Raw genomic sequence first — 24,262 nt, forward strand, 5'->3', positions numbered from 1 at the left:
TTCATCTGAGTGTGTATCCATACATTCATTTTGTGCTCAAAGTGCACCAGATTGATGCATTTAACTTCAACATTTAAAAAAAAATCTTCCCGGGGGTGCATGCCCCCGGATCCCCCTAGAGGATGTGAGGTCCACCCCCAAATAAAGCAGGTTAAAATAATTAAATTGCATACATTTTATTTTGATTGTTTGTTATGTGTATGTGTAGTATTTGTGCTGTATGTTCAATAAAGGTGATTTAGCAAAATACATCTTTAAATTTCACAAATTTCTTGTGCTGGCAGACACATAGGAACATATTGGCGGGGCGCACTTCGCACGCACACAAAGAAATTCGACTCGCTCTGCGCTCACATTTCGCTGGGCCCACGTGCCTTAGCACCGCTGCTATGACTCCATCCTAGGGGAAACACTGACTGATAAACAGCACACAATGCAGACGGTCCTGACGACCACAAACAAAACACAAGCTGGTCTATTTCCTGTGTTTAAGGTTCAACAGGAATTGTGTGTTTAGTCTATTAGTCTGAGACGTGACTACTGACTCACATCAAATCTAGTGTGGTTTCACACACCATAACAAAGAGGGCAAACAAGTGCAGTAATTACAACTGAAAAATCCACAAAAATAACCAGCAGGGTGAAACAACACTTGAATATGTGTGTTATCAACGAGACATTCAAGTTTTGGCAGACACATATTTTAAATGCTCCCATAATGGGAAAAATTACTTTTAAATCTAAGCACAAATATGTTGGCAAAACTATTTCTTTGGATTAGTGGCTTTCAATGAGCTTTGTGGGTACATGACCAACACAAGCACAACAGTTAGAGCTCGCATTACAGAGCTGTTGTTAACATTGGATCGTATAGATGCCCATTGACTTGATTTATTTTTTAAATGTCGAAAATGTAAATGTTTTTAGTTCAAATATTTGAATGTCCTATATAGCCCAACCCAGAAACCCAGAAATGAAAACCCAAATATGTCTTTTAATATTAAACAAGACCAATTATTGATAACGATATTCATATTTGAGAAACTGTTACCTGGCATTTTTGCATAAAAATACTTATTTTGACCAACGTATCCATTAATCAATTCAGCTCTTTGTTCAACCCAAAGTTTTTAAGTAAAATTATAAAAACTTTTTTAAATGCAGTCACACTGTGTTTTTGCTTTTACTTCTTTATTATGAACATCAATAAGAAGAAAAGCGCAACTATTACAATATACAATGGAAAGACCATCTAAAATGTTTATTTGTATTAACCTGTAGTGATCTTTTTAAAGTCACTGAGGCCTAAATGGAGGCTAACGCAGGCGGCTGCTTGAGGGTACATCATGTGACAGTCTGTTGACAGAGTGTGATGTGCCTCCAGTCAATTCATGGTTCAATGGTGTGTGTGTGTGTGTGTGTGTGTGTGTGTGTGTGTGTGTGTGTGTGTGTGTGTGTGTGTGTGTGTGTGTGTGTGTGTGTGTGTGTGTGTTTTCTAAATGAAGCCTGATGTCCAGAGCACTTCTCTCAGTATTATGCTATCTATAATATCAGTAATTGTAAAAAATCTCAGTATACTTGATAACATGTGCCTTTATTTCGATCAAATCTACCAATACACAGAAACTTGCGTTTTCTTACAAATGTACTCATATTCTACCAGTTTTTTGTTACTTCCTGCTGAAAGCCAGTGTATCATTAAAGTTTAATTTCTAAAAAGGTCACCTCATAGTCCCGTGAAAGGTCATAATGAATAACAAGAATGTCACACACACACACACACACACACACACACACACACACACACACACACACACACACACACACACACACACACACACACACACACNTTAGAGATAGGATATTTGAATTTTCTTAAGCTGTATGCCATAATCAGCAATATTAAAATAATAAAAGGCTTGCAATATTTCAGTTGATTTGTAATGAATCCAGAATGTATGACATTTTTGTTTTTTTAATTGCATTACAGAAAATAAAGAACTTTATCACAATATTCTAATTTTCTGAGACAGTCCTGTATGTTTAACATTTTCTCTCGTTTCTACGCTTTTCACTGGCAACTGCATTTCAATGTCAACAGCCTGATGCTGCCGGCTTTGGGCTACACTGCGGTTAAAGTAATACAATTAAAACTCTGCATCGGGCCGTTCTCTTAAAACACAGAAACACGGATTAGCCGTAAACCACATTTGTCCCTGAGCTATGACAATGAGACAAAAGACCAACTAAACAAGGAAGAAGAGAGGATGATGAGAAAGGTTGAGATAATCAGCAAAGATATGAACAACATGAGGAGGATCAGATACTAGAGCTGATATCTAAATGACTTTTGAGAATAGCTGCAAAGCATCACATTAACCTGAATAATTGTGATATTTTTGTAGATGTTTTTTAAGGTGCTATTGTAGGGAGCACCCTCAGGGGAAAAGATGCTTCTCTAACCGAGATGGTGGTAGAAATTTGAAAACAAAAGAGGGTGATTGTGTCTAAAAAACAACATTAAATAAAAAAAGACTGAATTGTATTGTGTCTGAGGAACCAAAGAAGATCATGTCAGAATGTCAGAATTGGTCTTAACCGAAATGAGTGTGCACAAATGTCATGTCCATTTAAGATGACATGAGAGAAGTGAAAATGGCAACAATTAGATCGCCATGAGAACATTTTTTGCCTCAAAGCTTTCGCTGGTTTCCTCTCTGTGGTTTTCTGTTTACACGGTGGAAGGAGTTAATATATGGACAGATTTTGTGTCTCCTTTTCCCCAATTGGCAATTTTTCATAAATCACTCTTAAAAAAAAAAGTGTATTTAAAAAATCTCATTTGCAATGCTGACCTGGCCAAGAAGGCAGCAACGTTACACATAACACAAACATATAAAATACAGAGAACATAAGAAAACAAAAGACGAAAAAGCAGTCCCTACATTGTGCACATTAGGACAGTAAGTAAGGTAATAAGCACTACTTATTAGTGCAAGAGCAGCTGGTGGTAAGGACTTCAGACAACTTCAATTTAAAAAAGGCTATAGAGACAAGTGCCGTCAGTTTGAGGCGTGATTGAAGGTCATTCCAAGACCAAGGACCATAATAAAAGAGACTCCTTTTCCCAGCCTCAGTCCGCACAGCAGGAACCTGGAACCGTATCCAGGCACTGGATCTGAGGTTGTAAAAGTCACAAACTGGAGCAAATCTGGCACATATGTAGAGTGGAAGCTTTCCTAAAATGGCTTTATACATTAATAAAAACCAATGCTGCATCCTACGCATACTAGGTGAGGACCATCCAGTTAGGCTATACAGTGTGCAATGATGAGTCCTATAGGGTGCATTTGATATATAACGCAACGTTTGATGTTAGCGAGGCTGTTGAACAATGATAAACAATGGCTCAGTTTATTGAAATCATTTCTGTAATGTTTATACTTGTCTTCCAGGTGCTGACGTCTCCCAATGCCTCCTTCACTGACCTGGCAGAAATCGTGTCCCGCATCGAGCCCGTCAAACCTGTCCTGGTGGACGGTAAAACACTGACACACTTCCCCTCTTCAGACACACCCTCCATCGTACTTTAGTTACACATGAGTACAGAGAAACATGCTGATATTGGTCTTTCCCATGCTCGCTGTTATTTGTTTATAGATTATTTTTCCTGTCTGTTTCGCATCAAGGAGCAAATCAATTTCTGAATGTCCATTGCAGAATACATTTGAGCAGTTACATGTTCAAATGTATGCAACCATATTGTACAGGCTGTCAGCAGGGTCTTAGAAAGTGTTAAAGGTTCCATTTAGGGACTATTACGGACCTTTTAATATTATTAAAAACTCTTAATAGGCATTTTTGAATTTATCGCATTTTGTAAAAAAAGTAGTCATAATCAGCAGATGATTCAAATATAATGCATACGTTTTATTTCCCAAACAAGGGCCCCACAAAATGTTTTGATGCTGAACTTTTAAAAAAAAAAACCACGTTAGTTAAAGTGTGTAACTCATGTGTTAGAAGTGGAAGTTGCGATGAGGTCTTAAAGCGTCCTTTAGTTCCACATCATTCAGCTACCAGTGGTGTTTTTCCTTGATATTTCCGTCCCTCTCACTCTTTCTATTTTTAACGTGTTTGTCATCCGTCGCTCGTCACACTTTTACATTTTTGATATTCTGACTCACTCACCTGCTCCCCCACTTCCATTTGTCACCTGTCTTACACACCACATATTCTGACTTCTTCACCCACAATGCTCTGCTTCCTGTCTCCCTCCCCTCCCTCAGAGGAGTCAGACTTCCAAACTGACTACGACGAGGAGGCTCTGGAGAGCGCTCTGTCTGACATGGAGCTCTATAACTGCTACGGAGAGCCCACTGAGGGGGAGGAGACTGCTGACACGGCGTGAACACACTATGGCCATTCTTTTCTTTAAAGAAGCCAATGCATTTGAGTCATGTCTAAAACAATGGTAAACCATAGACTTCTGCAGTGTGCTTCTATCAATGTTTTTCTCTCTCTTCACAACATACTTTTTGAGCACCATAACTTCATGTTTAATCTAGACTTTGAGAAAGTCAAATGTGTCCTGTTGGCTTTGGTACAGAAAGAGATTCAAGTTCACTGGAGCCAGGCCAATTCATTTTTTGCTATAAAACATTTCCTGAAAGTAGGTGGAAGACACTAGAGAGCCACCTCATTAAAGTAAATGATGTGTTTTTGTTGTAGTTAAGCTGTTGGGCGATGAATTTGAGACAAACCCCTTAAACCCTGGTCACCCTTAAAAAGTGTTTCCCAAAGCAGACAAATCAAATAAATGATTGCATATTCCAGTACATAAAAGATTTAGTTTAACTGGCTTTTGTCCGTCCAAGAAAGAAGTGTTACGTGTACCCTACTATAACAAAAGAGAAGGGGATTATTAACGCTGTAACGATAACGGCACATCACACAGATCGAATGTTGATGGTGGATCAACCCTTTATTGGGCGAGGAACCATATTTGACCAATCAGCAGAGGCCTGAAACGGGTTAGGGTTAGAGTGAACCTAATAGTGCCCTATAACGGGTTAAGGAGAGGATGCGTGAGTGGTTTCGAGGTCTTAGCCCAGGCCATAAAAGGCCATTTATTTTGGTTACTTAACACTTTAAAGTTTAGCTAGTTATTGAAAGACTAAGATGAACAGTTAGAATAAGATACACATTGAGATTATTAATTGTTTGACAAGACAAACTTCTCTTTATTCAATATCATTATTAATGTCATTCGAGCTCCTTGCTTCTTCACTGATACATGACCGTCCTTGTGATTCTCAGGATGAACAGCTGGATGAGAGACGTGCACGCCGCATCACCTCACCCTCCAGCAGCCAGGCCCCCCCCACCACGTCCCTGACAGTCCGTCACACCAGGAAGTCCTTCCCAAAGAGTCCATGAAGTGAACACTGCTGCAATGACCTCTAACTGAATCAGGTCACCCAAAATGTAACCTGTCTGTCTTTCCACCCCGCCACAAAACCTGTCCCCTACCCCTGTCGGCATGACGACGAGAACCATTGTGCCCTCTGTAGCCGAGCGTCGTTAAGTTTGGCTGACTTACGGACGCCCCCCCTTTTAAAAAAACGATTACAAGCAGCGAGTCTCGCAATTACTCAGCTGCAAATCCTATGCATTCCTTTTACACAAGAGCAGCTGCATGCAAATCATTTCTCATATTGAGAGTCAAGAGTACTTGCTGTAGCTTAACATGAATAACACCAGGAGAGGTGAGGAGATATTCATTAAGTGAGAACTATTACTTATGGCTGATTATGCTAGGAAGACAGATGTATGGTGTCAGTTAACCTATATTCCAAAATACCTTTGTTTCTCCCCTTCCCTGTTATCTAGACATGCAGATAGTTTTCTTATGAAGCAAATTCAACTTTTCCGAATAGAACAAATATTCTACAATTATAATAATAATGGCAATTTTTGACTGACCACAGGTAAAGTTCTCTTCACAGTAATGTGACTGAAGACATTCTTTTTTATTTTAAGTGGTCACAAAGACATTCTTGTAAATCAAAGCTCTGAATAATCAGCAATGTCAAGAGTTTTCATCAGGTTTAATTCCCTGAGTAGAACATAGATCAAGTGCACTCTGCTGACAGTGATGTTTGAGCATTTTTTATTTTCTGAATACATTTCTCTATAAAACACCTTATGTGTATTTTCTGGGGCAGAAATCTCAGAAACGTGGTCAAACAAGGGCAGAACTATCTACATGGCTAGATACCACTAGATAGACAAATGCGTTCAGGGGCCACTTTATGAGGTGTACCCGTAAATCTAACGTCAATACAACACACTAGCCATATATTCTACCTTTACCAATCCTATGAGGTTGTGCTTGACTGCATTATATTAAGGTGTTTATATTCGTTGGCCACATTAACCTACATTTAGGGTGGCAGAGTATTCAAAATACAACTAATTAGAATGCAGTTGTACTCTAACTATGATCTCAATGCTAAAACATGGTGGCTACACTGATCATGGGCAGCATATCAAGTAGGCTTCATGGCAGAACAGTTGTACTGCATTGTACATTTCTACCTGATAAAGTGGCATCCAAATATATAACTGTTCTAAGCTCACTTGCATTCTTTAACTTTTCTACATTCAGTCTTTGTGACGATCCACATCGACAACCGTCATTTAGAAAAGCAGAAAGAGATCAGAATAAGCCGCACACTGTGGCCATGGCTGTCAGCACAGCTTTGTCACACGCAGCGTACCAGGGACACGGAGGGAAGTAATGATTGCATTCCACTTCAAAGCACTACTAGATCAACCCCCCCCCCCACCCGCCCCCACCCGCTGTTTCTGGCTTGAGTCGTACACAGACTGAGCAGCACTGTGGATCTCTAGGGTGACGCTCCACTCGCCTCAGTACAGTTTGAGCTATTTGCAGCAGCAGATCAGTTATTCACAGGAACATGTTGTTACTTGGCTTGTGGACACAGGTTCTAACTTGTTTCCAGTGATTTGGATGTATTTGTGTCGTGACATTGTCATATGATTTTCTTTGCACACCTAATAAGTTAATTCCACAAAATGAAACCAATAATGTAGACAAACTAAACCCTAGATGGTTTTTCACACAATAACTGGACAATCACTCCAGAAATGCAATGCACAAATACACTAACAGATTGAGTTCAAATCTTGTTAAACAAACCTCTCTGTATGACATTTAACCAATTCTTTAAGAGCTAACTTTACACAAATTACATCTAACAAGTATTAGCAATTGATTTGTGTGATCTTTATTGGTTCAGTTAACAGATTTATATTTTTGTCTATACGAAAGAAATGGATATGAAAATGCCTTAGAGCCGAAGATGCCATCTCTGCATTTTATTTGTCGTCTCAACCGTCCAAAACCCAGAATACCTCAGTGTAGTATAAAGTATTAAAAACAATTCCTGTAGCTGAGAAACTGGAACCTTTTAAATGTTTGGCAGTCTTGTTATTTATGAACAATTCATAAGTTATCAAAGTAAGTAGTATTTCCGGTAATGATTAATCACCTTATTACATGAGCCATAACAAAAGTGCTTAACCATTTTGGTTCTGAAAGAATCATGAATATATACTTGTATATACTTTTTATTGACAAACATGTCATTATCTGGCCAACAAGTGTTGTTACAGTGACTGTAACACGTGTTGAACAAACACGTGTCACGTACTGTATCTGTAACATTCAATGCAGTTAGAATATCAATGCAACTTTTCCAGATATTATTTTCTGAATATAGCGTCCTGCGGCTAACTGGTGCTACAGTGCCTGCAGCCTGACAGCAGGAGAAACCTTGTGATAAACACTTTGGGATCCCATATGGTGTTGGAGAAATGGAGTCTGGACACATTAGAGAAAAAGCAGGGATGGGAAAATATTGTTTACCAAGGAGGTGATGGTTTTTTGCACTGGTGTGTGTTTTTATTTTTACTTTTGGGTGGTTTCCAAAAACCAAGCACAATGAATTGATGTTTTCTGGCAGAATGAATGTTTCTCTACTTTACTAAATGGGACATGGTAATGGATTAAGTTCTTGTGTACTGTGTGGAACTGTGCCATAAAGTTAATGTGACAAAGCCTCAGATGACCCTACAGAAACACAACCACTCGTGCCCTAATTTAGGATTAGTGTACAATGATGAATGTTTACCTGGACTGTATGACATTGGTTACTTGTCTATATTTATGTCATTTGATAAATGTTCTTTTTGATAATCAATTCTTACTAATAAATCACTGTTTTGCTGTTGTACTCTGTATGTCAGTCATTACTCTGTTATCCATCTGGCTCTGCATTTTGCTACAGAAAATAAATGACTATTATTTTTCATTGTAACAAAAAAGTCATGTTACCATATACAAAAAAAAAATCATATTGTAGCATCAAATGAAAAAAAAACACAAAATATGAATCATTTAATAAAAATGAATTATAGTATGTCGAAAATATGCAAAAAACAAAATGGTATAGTATGTCAAAAATATGTTTAAAACGACATATTTTGGTATGTATAAAATATGCAAAAACGGCATAGTATGGATACAATATTTTTTCAAAACAACATAGTCAGAAATGTCAAAAATACAAGATAGTAAAGTTTGTGAAAACCTTTTTAAAAAACTCATACTATAGTTAGTAAAAAGAGTTCCCGGTATGGTAACAGGATATATATTAGTATACTATATATATAGTAATATAGTTTAGTATGTCTAAAATACACCGGCCCTGGTTCGACTCCCGGACCCGACAATTCTAAGTTTTGCTAAATGTTCACCCCTCAGATTTTTTTAAAATAAAGCAATAATAATAAAATAAATAAAACATCAACCAATATATTGTAAGTGAAATGACCAGTCGCTCAGAAATACCTAGAAAAAAAATTGAGGGTATATTATTAAAGCCTCTTCGTATATAGTGCAGTATAATGCAAATCACTTTAACAGCACCGCAAACTGCAGCTTCTAAAATGACCACAAGGGGAAGTTAGAACCTATGTCTGGCTTTTGCTTACTGCATAATGGATATTCTCCACTACCTCCCAGCCAGAGACCTTCATTGAGAATAGGATAAAAGGGGGATGAATGCAACCGGTGCAGTAAAACGATTAAAGGTCACTTATTATGCAAAATCCACTTTTTCATGTCTCTTATATAAATGTGCCCCCTCTGTGGAAAGAGATTCTGAAAGTTTCAAGAACAAAGACCCCTTCAATTTTTGTCCTGATCCATTTCTATAAAAACCTGTCTGAAAATGCGCTGATCAGATTTTGGCCACTTTATGATGTAACGATTTTGTGGTTTGTGTAACCACTAGCCAATCAGCAACCAAGGTAACCCCCCCCCACCCCCCATTATCACCTGATCACCTGAATCTCCTCCTAGAGCACCATCGTGTTCTTTCTAACCAAATATCTCTCAGAGGGGCGTGGGGAGGGGCTCCTTATTTTCATCTAAAGTAACAGACAGAGAATCAGCACTTTGGAAACAGGGCTGAAACAGAGGGGATTATGGGATGCTGCAATGCACGATCTGTTTGGTATTTGGAGCCAAACACTTCAGAGACATGTTCGTATATATCTGAGGCCTATAATATATTGATGAAAAACAGTATAATAGGGGACCTTTAAAGTAGATTTTCGAAATCAAAGATACAAACTGAAGAAAACATTTGTTCTGTGTTGTATTGAGCTGGCGCTAAAGAAAACAGAGATTATCATAAATGAAGAGCTATCACACCTGTGAGCCTGTACGTACGTACACACACACACACACACACACACACACACACACACACACACACACACACACACACACACACACACACACACACACACACACACACACACACACACACACAGAGCAACATACCAATGGATGATTAATCCCACGTTATTGATGTGCCATAATGAGCTCTTTCAATCCTGCAGCCTCCCAGGGGAACGCAGACTTGCATCAGCTAATTAATGAGCAGGCAGAGGGGAATTTAGGTCAGAAGAAGGGGGAAGAGAACGTGAGGGGAATAAGTGGCACTAGCCTCGATCAATACATCACAGGCAAAAGAGTGGAGAGAGGACAAGACGAGATGTGAATGAGTCCAAGCACCCAGGATATTACAGTCTTTTGACAAGGTTGACAGTGAACAACAAGGTTGACAATGAACAAGCGGTGCCAAAGCGTTGGTGGACAAAGACCCCGCTCTGGACAGAATTACCGCTACAGGCATCAGGAGATTTGGAGAGCCGTTAATAGAAAAATTAGAGGGGGGAACTTTCTGCCCTCAAACAGACAGATAGTTTGATTTATAGAAGGTTGTATTTAACGGTCCAGAATCACATACTGTATACCTCTCTTTTCCCTCCCTCCCTCCCTGTTGCATCGCCCTCTCATACTTCTTCCCCTGTCTACAGGCGTTTGGGCAAATGGGGACAAAAAGGACTTAAACAGGTAAGTGGGTCACACCTTTGTTGCTGTAGTAAAAGGGCCTCTGGGATGAGAGGCTACAACAAGATGTGTCAACAAACAGAAAGGTCCCCGTGGAAAATGTATTAGCACCACTTACTGAATCAGCATTTCATCACATGATGATGATGATGATGATGATGATGATGATGATGATGATGATGATGATACAATATGAAACGTAGAAGATGGTGACACACAATGTATAAACTAAAAGAGCTAGTTCCAACAATCAACAAAAATAATTACTTAAGGTCTCCACTCGAGAATACTGTATACAATCATTATTGATCTCCATGAACACTTCTCAATATGATTTGCTGTCAGACATCTCGTGCAGAGACAGATGAACCATCAGGAGTAACACATACGACCATTATTCATGTGCTGGGTCACAATTACACGCACACATAAGACAACAAAAACAACTACACACACACTGCTGTTGTTCCTGAGTCGTTTTTTATATCAACATTTTGACCGACATTGAAATTGAACTAAAAAAGACGTTTTGAGGTAGAAACATTACCGGGATTAAGGGGTAGAAACGATGTGAGAGTATTATTTTGAGACGGATGCAGTCGTAACAAAATCACCTGGATTGGAGTTCACTGCCCTCGAGTTCAGAGCCTCGTTGCCCTGCAGCTAAGACTTGTGTTAACCTCTCACTCTCAGTATGTCTCTGCCATTCACAATGTGAGGCTCTTCGCTCCAGAGCAGAAGCAGCAGCAGCCATTCCAATATGCTCGCTTCCTAGCACTCGATAAATGTGACTTTCCAAACCGCAGCACCATGAGGTTAAACAGTGGTGTAGAACTAGAATGAGCACCAGTAATTAGCAACAGGTGAGGGATATATATGTACTATCTGCAAAAGAACACAGATAACCGGCATTAACACACTATGACACAAGGATGGAGCAAATAATAAGCATTAACTTCACATCATATATCCCCCCTTTTTTTACAAGGGTCCCCCCTTATAAAAAATATAAGCTTTTAATTTCAAACAGACACACAAACAATTATTGAGTTGGGTTGTTCATTAATTGATCCCATACTTTTAAATAAAGTTCACCATATAACTCACTTCAATTCAGTTTTTTTTTAAAAGCATTACCATAATAATTGTTGTGTTGTTTCCAAGGAAGAACTAGTCACCCTAGAATCTACAATGTAGGCGTTTATTTCCCCACTTTGTTTTTCTTAGCTAAATGGTTGTCGTTCAGTGTTGAAACATTCATTAGCTAACAATGACAAAATTACAATTTGAAATAGAAGATCTTTAATGTTCTATTAATATAAAGTGAGGTACAGTTACTAGTTACTCTATGAAACAGCTGGTAGTTATGGGTACTTTTTACTTAAGTACATTTCGAAGCCCATTCTTTTTTACTTTTACTTGAGTTAAGAAGTTTAGTCAGTACTTATACCAGAGTATTTTTAAACACGAGTATCTGTACTTCTACTTGAGTAAAGGACGTTTTTAGTTTTGCTATCTCTGCTGGTGATTTTATGTGAGTGGAAGTAATACCTGCTGGGGTTGGATCAAAAGGTGCAAAAAGTATGTTCAATTGTATTCTGTTATGACTTTAATTTACCTTAGTGTTTTTAATATCTGGCTGTCAAAAGGATACGAGTTAAAAGGCGCCATGACAATATGCCAAAGGAGACGGATCCAGATTCATCAAATGGCAAACATAAAAACAGAATAGGTCTACAGACATTCATACATCAGGGTGATGACGAGCAACTATTATTTCAATTTGTACTAAAACACGATCAACCTATTTGTCAATCAACAGAGAATTCCTTCAGAACAAGTTTGAGATTCAGCCATTTAACATTGAAATCTTAACCTTTTGCTGGTTTTGAAATGGGAGAATTTGCATATTTTCTACAGTTTATATTTTTGTAAATGTATTGTGTTTACCTCAAATCGTTTATAAATATTAGTAGGACAAGATTTAATTTCAAGACACCAGGCAACTTGCAATCTGGGGACTAGTGATGGGTTTTAACATTTTCTTTTTATAATTTGCATAGTAAATGTGTCAATAATGAAAAAGCTAATCATACTGATAACAATCTACAGACCTAGCTCCATTAAACATTCAAGCAAAAATCACCGTACATTTTAGACTTGATGCCGAAGCTGATAGGATTAAAGCTTGAGTCTTCAAGTTGCTCCACGACCTAAACACCAACTAGAGCTGATTTGTCTCAGAGATGCAAGCTCCATAGAGGACAAAGTCATTTTTCACAGAAACCTGTCCAATATCAGCTCCGCTAAATTAAGGTTGTCTGTTATCTCAAGATTTTTCCTTTTGTCCCGGTTTCAATCTGTCTCAGCATGAGTCAGTTGATCACTGCCTCGGGTCTGTACAGGATGGAGCGATAAGAACAAAATGAGATTGTCTGTTTTTCCGGTAGAGACACTATCAACATGTATCTGTGGCCTCCTGTTTTTATTTCACAGTGTGTGAGGACACAGATGTGATAATTCATACGTTACTCAACATAAAGCACATTGTACCTCTCAGTAACGGTAACATTCACAGTATATATAGAACCCTGTATGGGAAGCACTCTGAAATGCACTTAACTAATTAACAGTGCACCACCCAAACACCTTCACAACACTACAACACTCACTCAGTCAACTAGCACAGATAACCTGATTTGCAACAACAAAATACTGAAATGTGTAAATATGTAAGAGGAAATTAGTTAATATGCAACCAGGGAAACAGGGTGTCTCTGTTGTCAATTCTTTATTCAAATGTTCCTTCAGTCAGCTGGACAGTAATCAGAAACAGTAAGCCTGATTACAGAAACTCTCCAATACATATGAAGGATTTGTTAATGTGAATCCTGTTTTGCTTGAGATGTTTTATTGGTTCATACACCTTTCTGCTTCAACTATTCCCCAAAGAAATACAAAAGCATTTAAAAAAATATATATTTTAGCTAGTTCTTATAAAGGAAAACTTATCTTAGAAGTCTTAGAATACATTAATTGAATAGCAGTAGTGGTGTTAAGATACATTCCTCACTATGACTGTCATGTTTAGGCAAATGTCTGTCAAGTGAAAACAAAATGAAGGCCACATTTTAATTGAAACATTTAGCTATACAGTCTTTAATGTAAGCAATAACCTGTTCAAACAGCAATGAGATGCTGATACTACACTTATCACTTATACACTTTTCAAACATGTAATTTAATCCAAAATCTCTAAAAACAAATTATTTTTATTAGTAGAAAACATCAAACTTCTAATTTCTTCCTGGATTTGAAGTCTCTCAGAGAGGAATTTGAAACCAATATTCAACTTTCCTGGGAGATGTGCAACAGAGAGAAAAGTATTTATGAGTTTGCTATCTGAAAATAAAATCATGTCCAGTGGCGGCTTGTGTGGGTCTGGATATGAGTCTGCAGAATCCCTGTAAGAGTCTTTGTGTGGGAGTGGGCTCCTGCGCTGTATTCTGTGTAATACGCTCACAGACACAGAGCTGGAGGTCAGGAGGAAAACAAAGATGTAGTCACAGCTGATTGTTGATCCATCATGAGGTCTGGGCAGAGCTGCTGCTTTTTCCAGCTCTCTACCAGGCTAATAATATCCTGCTAACGCTGGAGATTAGGAACACGAGGTGAGAGCACCTCGCTGTCCAAGTACGTCAGAGCGTTTGAAGCTGCTATAAAAGGAGGATAACAGTTCTCTCGATAGAAACAGGGTCATGGGTTTTCGAATATAAACCACAAAAATACTTCCACTCCATGACAGAGTCTAAATAAAGACTGCACTGACGCAAATACTTAAGGTGTGTTTTAGAGTTGGTTAGATAGATGAAAAGCTTTAAAATAGGTCTGGTTACTTTAAGTTAAGCCGCACACAGCTAAAAAGATGGAGGTTTTCAGAAACATAATTAACCTTCAACCTTCATCTTTAGTTGAACTAGCATACTTCTGGTTGAATATATTCTTATTCTGGTTTTATTATATTCAATGTTTTTTCAATTTTAATTGTGTTTCAAGGTCCAACTGTTCACCCATGTGTCCCTATCTCGAAGCCAGAGCAATACCCTCTTCAATTTGATAAACCTTTCCCTTGAAACTGGCATGTGTGTTAGGGTCTTAGAGAGTGCAAAGTACATCAGCACCAGGGTCTCTCATGGCACTCTATACAGCTTTCCTATCGGCTGCTCATTCATCACTTTCCCCCCTCACCCTTCACTCGCCCCTCCGTTCGATTCTGTGCTGGAGGGGCTGTTTGCCCCAGCTCTCCTCCCCTTTTTTGTCCCCCCTTCTACTGTCCAATATCTCAATCATACTTTAGGTTCATTCATCAATAACTCATCAGGGCCTTTTACGTTTTATTGGTGCGATCCTCTTCCTTCTTACATTTCCCTCACTGCCGATGCCTTACTCTGATTGGATTAGAGGCACTAAACAACTGTTTTGATGTCTTCCAGACATGTCTTCCACTACATCGCAGCACTGAGACTGCTCTTGTGAATTACTTCAATGACACCCACTAAAAACACAGTCATCGGCAGCATTTCAGTTTTAGTATAACTGGTTCATGGTGCTGAATTTGACAAGCTCAATATCAACACATAACAAGACTGATGGAAAACTTGGCAGGACATTTTAGAACAGCACTAAGCTGGCTTGAACCCTACTTAAAGGAGAGAACACGTCATGTCTATAGGTCCTTACAAATCTGACAAGAAACATTTGAAATGAGGAGTTCCCCAAGGCTTCATTCTGGGGCCACTTCTGTTTAACATCTACATGTCTGTCTGTCGATGAATTGCCTCTAAAATAAAAACACTTTTGCTTATAAGACACTGAATGTTGTGTCCAAATCAATTTCTGATCCTGTGCTCTATAATTTACTGAACCATCAAGACATCTCGGGCCGTCTGGGATTGTTTTCAGTCAAATATTCAAAACTACACATGGAGAAGCAGTGTGTTTATGCTCCATATCTGGAACTCCCAGAAAATTGCAGGTCTGCTGAAACTCATACTTCTTTTCAATCAAGGCTGTTTGGTCCAAGCCACAGGGATCTAAGGACAAGCTGCACACATCGTAAAGCCACCTGAGGCAAAGTTGTTATTTGTGATATTGGGCTGTATAAGTTCAATTGGATTGGAGTTTGGCTGCAATTTCCTAATTTTATACCAGTCATTTTCTATTTTTACCTGTTTGTTTTAATGTCCTAATCTCTTGGCTCTTTAATAACCTTGTTATTTTATAATGTACTTCTTTTGAACTGTCTTAATGTTTTAAATGTTTTTTGTTAAGTACTTTGAATTGCGTTAGTGTTGAAATGTGCTAAATGACCAACTTGCTTATCTTTTCCTACAGTAAATAGTCTCTCTCATTGTTTGCTAACCCACAGAGATCTGAGTGATTTGGCTGGGCGGCACTCAGAGGCCACATTGAGTGAGAAAGTCAGAAAGAAATGACCTTTTCCCAGCTGAGCAGCAAGACAGAGCTCGGAAGCAAAGCGGTTTAAATCAGATCAATGTGCCCTTTGTCATCTCACCGTCTGCCTTGTCAGTTTGTGTATCTATCTGCCCATGTGTTGTCTGTTTACTCCTGAGTATCTGTTTTCAATTTGTTGATCTGTTCAACCCAAAAGGTGTCTGCGCAAGTTTTAAAAAAATGTATAATGCCCCATAGCAATTCGACAAAAATCCTGGCATTTAAAAAAATGTTTTTATGAAATTACACCAGATATCACAAATGTTGATGTTTGGTATCTCAAAGATCTTGTGCTTTGTCCAGAACAAGGAATTCAAGCAAGCCGTTATTACCAAAAAATAAGCCCGGTGAGGCTGTTCAAAGGTACAACGTTGCTTTGAGCTAAATGCTTACAGTACATCAAAATTGCTAACACACTGAAAATCTGTATGCTAGCTAACATGAGGATGTGGAGCATGCGTAATATGCTCCATGTTGTTTTAGGCCTTCAAACATTTGCTAAATACCACTGAAAAAAACAAAAAAAACTGACCTGATAGTGTAGTAGATGTTGATCTGTAGATACGTCACAACACAAGTAAAAAAACTGATCTGCTAGTAATTTTTTAGGAAACTTCAGTCGTTCACTAAATTCAGTATGTTTAATCCTCTGAGGACCGTGAACGCCTACAATCTATTTGCTCTACCTTTAGTTTTTCTATCGTTAGACCTTCTTCAAGCATTGAGCACCTCTTTACTTAAAAGAAAATTAAATATACATTTTTCTTTCTTTATTCAAAATGTTTTTCTTACAAAAGCTACTTGTATATTGTAATAACTAGAAAATGTATCCAGTTATGTAAGTTGTGAATGTATAACTGAAGGTTGGGTGCATTCAGTGATGCGGTACATGTATGTTACATGCCTTTTTTGTGTTTTATCTGATTTTCCAGCCATATGTCACTTCGTATGTACATCACAGTCTGTTTCTGTTTTTTCTGTTTATCTATTAGCTGTTATTAGTCGATACACATTCCTGATTATCTGCCTGTATCTCCAGCTGCCTCGCCCTCTGTCTGCTGTGGCTGTGCAGGGAGGAGAGCAGTAAGGACCGACAGACAATTTCTAGCTCTCTGGCTTCACTTTCAGCTTCATCATAATGTCCCTGGAGCTACAGTAAATCACTTGGCTCCCTACGAAGGACACATTGTTCCTTTTTTGTTTTTGTTATGTGCAGAATAAAATAAAGGTGCAGTGTGTTTAAGCGTGTGAGAATGAAATGTAAAGTCAGCTGGTGACATCATTGAGCTTCATTTTTACACACTTTGACCGTTTCTCAATCGCGAGGATGCTGGCTTGGTAGTCGCGTACTTCCAAGTCACTTCCTTCAGAAACGAAGCAAGTACACTTACAAGCCACGGCTTCGGAAAACGAAGAAGAATGGAACAGGCTAACAAGTGTGCCATTCTCTCTAACGGTTCAACATAAACTGTACCGAAAATAAATACCTCACGATGTCTATCTAATTATGAACTTGCTTTACTTTCACGGAACACATTTATGGTGGTAACAAATTTAACAAAGCAACAAATTTACCAACCTTACACTACACATTTTCTACGCCACTACATACCTACATTTATGTGTGCTGCATCGGTTCAGCCATTCTCCGCAAGGGAAATTGGTCAGTGCGCAAAGCATTGTGGGGATTTTAAGGACGTGAAGTGTGCAGCCTCGAAATTTCCCCCAAACCAAGGACGCGGCCTCGGTGGAATTCCAAGTATGCTGGAGATTGGAACAGTACTTCGGCGGCACTCGATAATGTAGCATCCTTGAAATATTGGCTTGGAAGCCAGTATCCTCGAGATTGAGAAACGGCCTGTCTTTCTCTTTTTCTCTTGAAGTGAATGAATGAAACAGAGTCAAGCAGGACTCCATAATTCATATTTAGCGTCTGGGAGGACAGCCAGCCCTGGCCTCAGCCTCTCATTCATCTGCAGTGTAACACCGCTGCAGCTGAGCTCCATTCACTTTGAGCAAAGCTTAAATAGACCCAGTGGACTCTTCCCAAAGAACCACTCTAATGTGTTTACATTTTTAAACCTGCTAACACTGCAGGAGCTACAGTAGATAGAGTCCCACTGGATATGCAGATAAGACTTTCATGCTGATGTAGTCATACATATTATAAACAAAATAATAACACACTGATTGTATTTGCAGTTTATTTTAAGACAAACACACACACACACAGAACATTATATTGAAAGCTGTGCAGAGGTGTAAGCAGATGTGCGCTGTTATTTTCTTGAGGTTATGCAATTGAGCAAAGCTTTGTTTTTTCAAATGTTCCCTTTCCCAACTCATCAAACATCTTACATGTGGCTTCCAAGCAGTAACCTTTTCACTAAGAGAAAACAGCCAGAGTTTTCATCATTGTTTTTACAGCCTGCATGTTTTCTCGTTTTTTTTCTAGTTTGATATCTAAAAAGTCATTAGCTCATTAAGGCGGTGCTTTTCAAAGGTCAGATATCACAGGGTGATTAAATTATTACAAAACTAAAACATTTACTTTGGAGATGTGACTAAAATATGCTATATTATATTTCTTGAGCACATTTTAAGCCTTTTTTAAACAAATCTTATACCACAGACATGTACTGAGACCTGTAGCTGCTTGGATCGTTTTTTTGTATTTGTCAATGGACAGAAATGTAATGTTAAAGAAAATCTTCATTCGCTCCTTGAATGTGAGAATTTTGAGTCGGTCGGTTGATCCGCCGGCGCCGCTTTTGTAGGGACTGAAATATCTCAACAACTACAGAATGGATTGGAAGGACATTTTTGTAGATGATATTCATGATCCCCAGAGGATGAATCCTAAAGAATTTGATGACCCCCTCACATTTCATAGTCCCATCATCACGTCAAAATGAACCGAGAATTAGAAACAGTTATCTCATTTGCGTGTGTGAAGGCAATTTGCATCCATCTCCAGAAAGGTAGAATCCACCAAATAAGGGAATTAACGGAATGGCAAAATTGCAACAATAAATCAAAATGCTTTTGGAATCGCCTTCATATGTGTGGCGCCATTGTAACGAAAACATTGGACACACAGAATCAAACCACAAAATGAAAGAGTTCAGTCCACCTTTCACTTATTACACCTCGACCATGACTCTGATCATCTGTTCGTGAATATACCGCATCGACCTGTGCTTTTTTCCTCCATTACCCATTGCTGTATCTCCTTTTCCGCTTTCATCCCATTTCTTTCAACCTCTTCCACTTTCCCCTCTCCCATCAGCTTTCTAACCGGTCTCTCCTCTCCTTTACCTTCAACAGAATCAAACCACCGTTGCTCAGGCGACCTGAGAGCGCAGGAATCTATTAAGCACCATAGTGAAAATATGTCACCTGGGAGCTGATGTTAGGAGCAATTTAGTATTGAGGAGCAGTGAGGAGGGGGAGGTGTGCTGCAGTACCAAGGTGAGACAAGGTGGAGATAGACATGGGTGTCACGTACAGGAAGGCCTTCCCTCCACACACACACACACACACACACACACACACACACACACACACACAAACACACACACACATTCTCAAACCACACACACACACACACACACACACACACACACACACACACACACACACACACACACACACACACACACACACACACACACACACACACACACACACACACTTAGTCTCAGGGGTGATTCTAGCCCCGTAATGAGATTGGAGGACTGCCCTGTTAGAGTTATATCGCCCTTAACAACACCGTAAATTCACCTAATCACACTGCAGTGGACATATATATACTGTACATGACATGTCAATTTCTTTGACTTGATTTCTTCCTTTTTCTACTGGCTGGTTCATGAACAGTCAATAAATCACAGCATTTGAATCCATCGTTTGGTGCAGACAAGAACAACAACACCAAATGTTTGAAAAGAGATAATAAAATACACTTTTCATTGAAATACTTGTAATATAATTGAGAGTTTCTCTAGATTAACGTAATGCATTATAGACAGGGGAACTTCAGAAACACTTTTTGTTATATTCCCTGGAATGCTCTTAACATCCCGATAGCAATGAATATATGAAATGCTTTGCCAAAAAATACATAAAGAAAATGTATCTGTGGAAGCCGTAGTACTGTAAAAAGCACGACCAATCATCTGAGCCGGCCCGGCTAAAATAACTGGATGGCCTACCTGCCTGTCAGCCTTCCATCTGTGCACAAACGTATCTCGTGCCCTCATTGGTCATGTGCGTGTCCGTGTGTGTTGGAGGAGGGGCTCTGTAAGGAAGTCTGAAAGAAGGGGCAGATTTTTTTCGGCTGCGTACTTTCAAATTTTAGCGCACTCGAGCTGGTTTCTCCATTCTTACCTACCCTACCTTTAAGTCTTGTAGCATTAGCACAGCTATAGATATTATTTCCATGCTTCCTTTTTCATTCCAACATATTTGAAGCAAGAAAGCCTGACATAGTTTAATTAGAAATCTAATGTTTTGGAATGTACGAGTTTTAATTTAAATGAAAATAAAGTTTCCAAAAGAGCAGTGATTTATTAATCAAAGCTTTGTCTTTTGTTAATGTGAAGTTTTTTACACATGATAACCTGACAGTAACACTGTAAAAGATGCCTTTTTCAATACATTTTACATAACTTTTCTATTGTATATTCCTGTATGTGTTTCTTACTTTCATTTCTTTTATCTCATTAACCTCAAAACGATTTTTTCAATCAGCTTCGTACTTTGAGCTATTAGTACATTTCATTTACACACACTTTTCTGCCACACTTTATGTATTTAGTTGAGTTTTTTAACAAGCCAGATTTCATTTTGCCACTTTGTTTAAAGTGATGTAGGTAGATGTTAAACTGTGGTACATTTTTCAGCTTTCATGCTCATTCCACGGCACCAGCTCGTCATGTTTTAATGACGTACTACAGTACTGGGTCATGGCATCACATGCCTTTTTGCCTTTTTGTGCATCCCACATCCCAGCGATGATGAATGTGTCAGCTTGAATCTGGTCTATAGAAGGCTTTAGGGACCCGCTGCGCTGCTACTAAAGCCAGCAGGGAGCAGAGATTATTCTTTCAAATTACATTTCTTAACCATTTATGGAATCAATTGTGTTTTATATCCTCTGATGAAAGACTCGGTCTGAAATGCGTAAAGGATTCTGACGCCAGAGCTGCACAGGAATGTTCAGCAGACATAACACAAGATCATATTATAATGGGAATATTATAGATGTATTTGTAGTGATTGTGCTTCTATGATGTGCCTATTTTCTACCATTTAACAAGAAATACAGTATCTTTCATACAAGCCATATATAAGTGCTTTTACCTACACAACAAACCACACTTCTGCAGGTGCTACGTGTGTGAATCAACACTTCTTCTGTCATAGAGCCTCACAGAGGGAGATGTGGCTGTTTGCCCTTATAGCTGCAGGAGCTGCTCCGAATCACCGTGCTTCACCGTGAGGGGGAGAACCTGCTTTTGTTCGGGAGCGTACAGATGACAGCGATGACAGTGATAGCTCTCTTTGTAGAGCATAGGGTCACCTCATCACTGTCAGCACCAGGCGCCGTATGAAGCATATACCTGTACACACTAGGGGGGGGGGGAGCTCTTTGCATGTAGCTGATTTCATGTGTTGAGTCATTGACATTTTGAACCTTTTCAAAAGGCTAATGACAAATAATAGTTATGAGTAATTTTTTGGTGAGGAAATGAGTGCAAATTGATTAATTATACTGTTCTTAAAGCCATAGTCGGAGTTTGACATTTGCGCTTGGGGGGGCAAACCTTTTTTACTGACGTCAGTACACAGTCCCAAGTATTGCGTGGGGTAACACCGCACTGAGTAACACAACTCGTCCCGTCATGCACGCCTAATGCCCGCCGTACACTCACCTACTGTATATGGAAGGGGCGGTCTCTCCCCCCAACAACAGTGCATTACATAATAAAACGTATCATAACTGTGCACATCTTATACTTATTTGATAATTACTATATCCATTGGTTACTTGAACATGCTACAATATTATTAACCAGTGTCCTACCTTATTAAAATATTGATAAACGAAATATTTGTATTGGAACAGTTTTAGACGTAGTAATGCTGTAACATATTTCAGCCACTCAACCCCCCGCAAAATCCGCCTATGCTTAAAGCCCCTTTCACCCATGCTCTGCAACCCTGATACTATCTAGGCATTACCCAGAGGTAAGGTTCGAATCTTTGGACCGGACAAACAATGGACTTTACCCTGCTAGCCCCCTGGTAATGTCCGACTAAGCCCATGTGTGGGCATGCTGTTAACGTTTCTACTATGGCTGGCCTGAAAACGGCATAACACAAACGTCTTCATTCCGAGCACCTCTCCTTTGGAATCGTCTTCCCTTTCAGATCCGCGAAGCTAATTCCGCTGATTCCTTCAAAACAAACTCAAAACCCATCTCTTCGCATCTGTCTTCTTTGTCTTGTCATTTCCATCACCTAGTTTCCATCTGCTATCGCATCATTTCTGTCACATGCTTTTATCATATGGCAATACTCATGTTGTTGTATAATGTTGTATAATGTTTTTATAATTGTTATGCTATGACATTTGTATTTTGTTTTTGTCTTTGCTTTTGTTTGCTTTGCACAGCCCTTTTTTGTGATTTGGGGCTATAACACATTTTGATTTGATTTGGTCTTAGGGTTAAGAAGAAGGTTCATTTCCACAAAAAAATCCAATGAAAATGTCAATTGGGAACTTCTGTTTGTTAGGGCCGACCCCCAAATCGTCAGACAAGCTCAAGAAATGGCAAGGTAATCTGTTTAAGAAAAAAATGATGAACCGGCTAAGAGACCTTGGTGTAATGTGTTTTCATGTCATGCCTCCTGCGCCTCCAAGGAACAACACCTCGTCTAAACCAAACAGTGTTTTTCTAGTAAGTGAGAACTGACATGGACAATCTCCTGTTGATGTATACAAATTTAAACTCCAGGAAATGTACGGATCTCATATGAGAGAAACACCTTGTGGTATGTGTTTGATGAGGAGGCCAGAGGAGTACAAGAGGAGGACTGAACAAACAAGAGAAGGACACAATGATAGATGAGGGCGCGTGCAGGGTGAGATTTAAGCGTTGGCATTTCCCGTGTAGTGGCATCCCCCCCATCATTGTATCATTCTCTCATGATAAGACCTTTAAACCTCCGCATCATCCACGGGATTCCACGGCTCATTTATATCGCTGCTGCCTGAATGTCACAGGGGAGTGGGTGGACGACGTGACTGCAGGAATTCCCGCTAACCACGGAGAATGACAATTACCATCCAGCCACCTCTGCATGGCAGAGAACGGACATCCAGCGATGACCGATGACTCACTGGGAGAGGAACCACGGTTTATCCCTCTAATGAAGCTCATGTCCACCGGTGATAAATAATGAGGGCTGTCCTGTGTCTGTGGGGAGGAAGTAGAGGTAGTGACGTAGGTTCACTTCTTAAGCACAATGTACTCATGACTTAGTCTCCCCCTTTGTCGGGGATAGTTATACTCTCCATCTCTTTTTGTCTAACATCTCATTTCATTAGTCTGTTTCCTTTCGCCCCAGCCCTCTCTGCCCCTCTCTATTACATTTGTGTTTCCCCTCCGCCCACTTACTGTCCTCTTTTTTGAAGTCTCTGTCTCTGCTTTGTGTTAGTTCTCCTTTGGCTCATTTAGGGGAACCCATCATTTCCCAATACTCTGCCAAATGCTCTGTCTAGTGTCATTTTCGTTGACACAGCAGTCATTTGCGTCAGTGCATGCTTCTACTTCCAGTTCTGGAGAATGTCTGGTTTCAGCACCACGGAGAGCTCCACAGACTTACACTTCCACTGAAGGGAAGTCTTTTTACAACCTTAGGTCTGGTTTTTTATTCAAGTTTTAGGAACATTTTAGTCACAAACTTAAATCCAGTGATTTAGTGCCCAGCTGAATTGATAGAAAGGCTTGCAGCAAGTGTGGTGTGACAGCGTGAGGATTCCAGCACCTGTACTCCATTTGGACATTCAGTGTAATCTTCAAACAGTCATTTGAACTCGGAGTATGCAATTTGCTTTTCTACTTCTGACTTAGTTCAGCGTTTCCTATTGAGAAAACAGATGAGGTGTGGCATAGGGGTAAACAAGAAAATAATAGGAAAAAAAATGATAACTGCAGATTCGGTTCGTTT

General features: G+C 39.3%; 1 protein-coding gene across 1 annotated transcript in view; it reads left to right on the forward strand.

The window, feature by feature from the left end:
- pnpla7b (patatin-like phospholipase domain containing 7b) overlaps positions 1 to 8,321 on the forward strand; it is a 29,712-nt gene extending 21,391 nt beyond the window's left edge. Inside the window, exons 34-36 of the mRNA XM_010782323.1 lie at positions 3,456 to 3,540; positions 4,290 to 4,474; positions 5,320 to 8,321. Coding sequence (XP_010780625.1) covers positions 3,456 to 3,540; positions 4,290 to 4,411 — 207 coding nt within the window. The 3' untranslated portion in view covers positions 4,412 to 4,474; positions 5,320 to 8,321. The remainder of the gene's footprint in view (positions 1 to 3,455; positions 3,541 to 4,289; positions 4,475 to 5,319) is intronic.
- The last annotated feature ends 15,941 nt before the right edge of the window (positions 8,322 to 24,262 follow it).

This window comes from Notothenia coriiceps, unplaced genomic scaffold (assembly GCF_000735185.1).
Source record: "Notothenia coriiceps isolate Sejong01 unplaced genomic scaffold, NC01 NC01_scaffold00024633, whole genome shotgun sequence".
Taxonomy (NCBI): domain Eukaryota; kingdom Metazoa; phylum Chordata; class Actinopteri; order Perciformes; family Nototheniidae; genus Notothenia; species Notothenia coriiceps.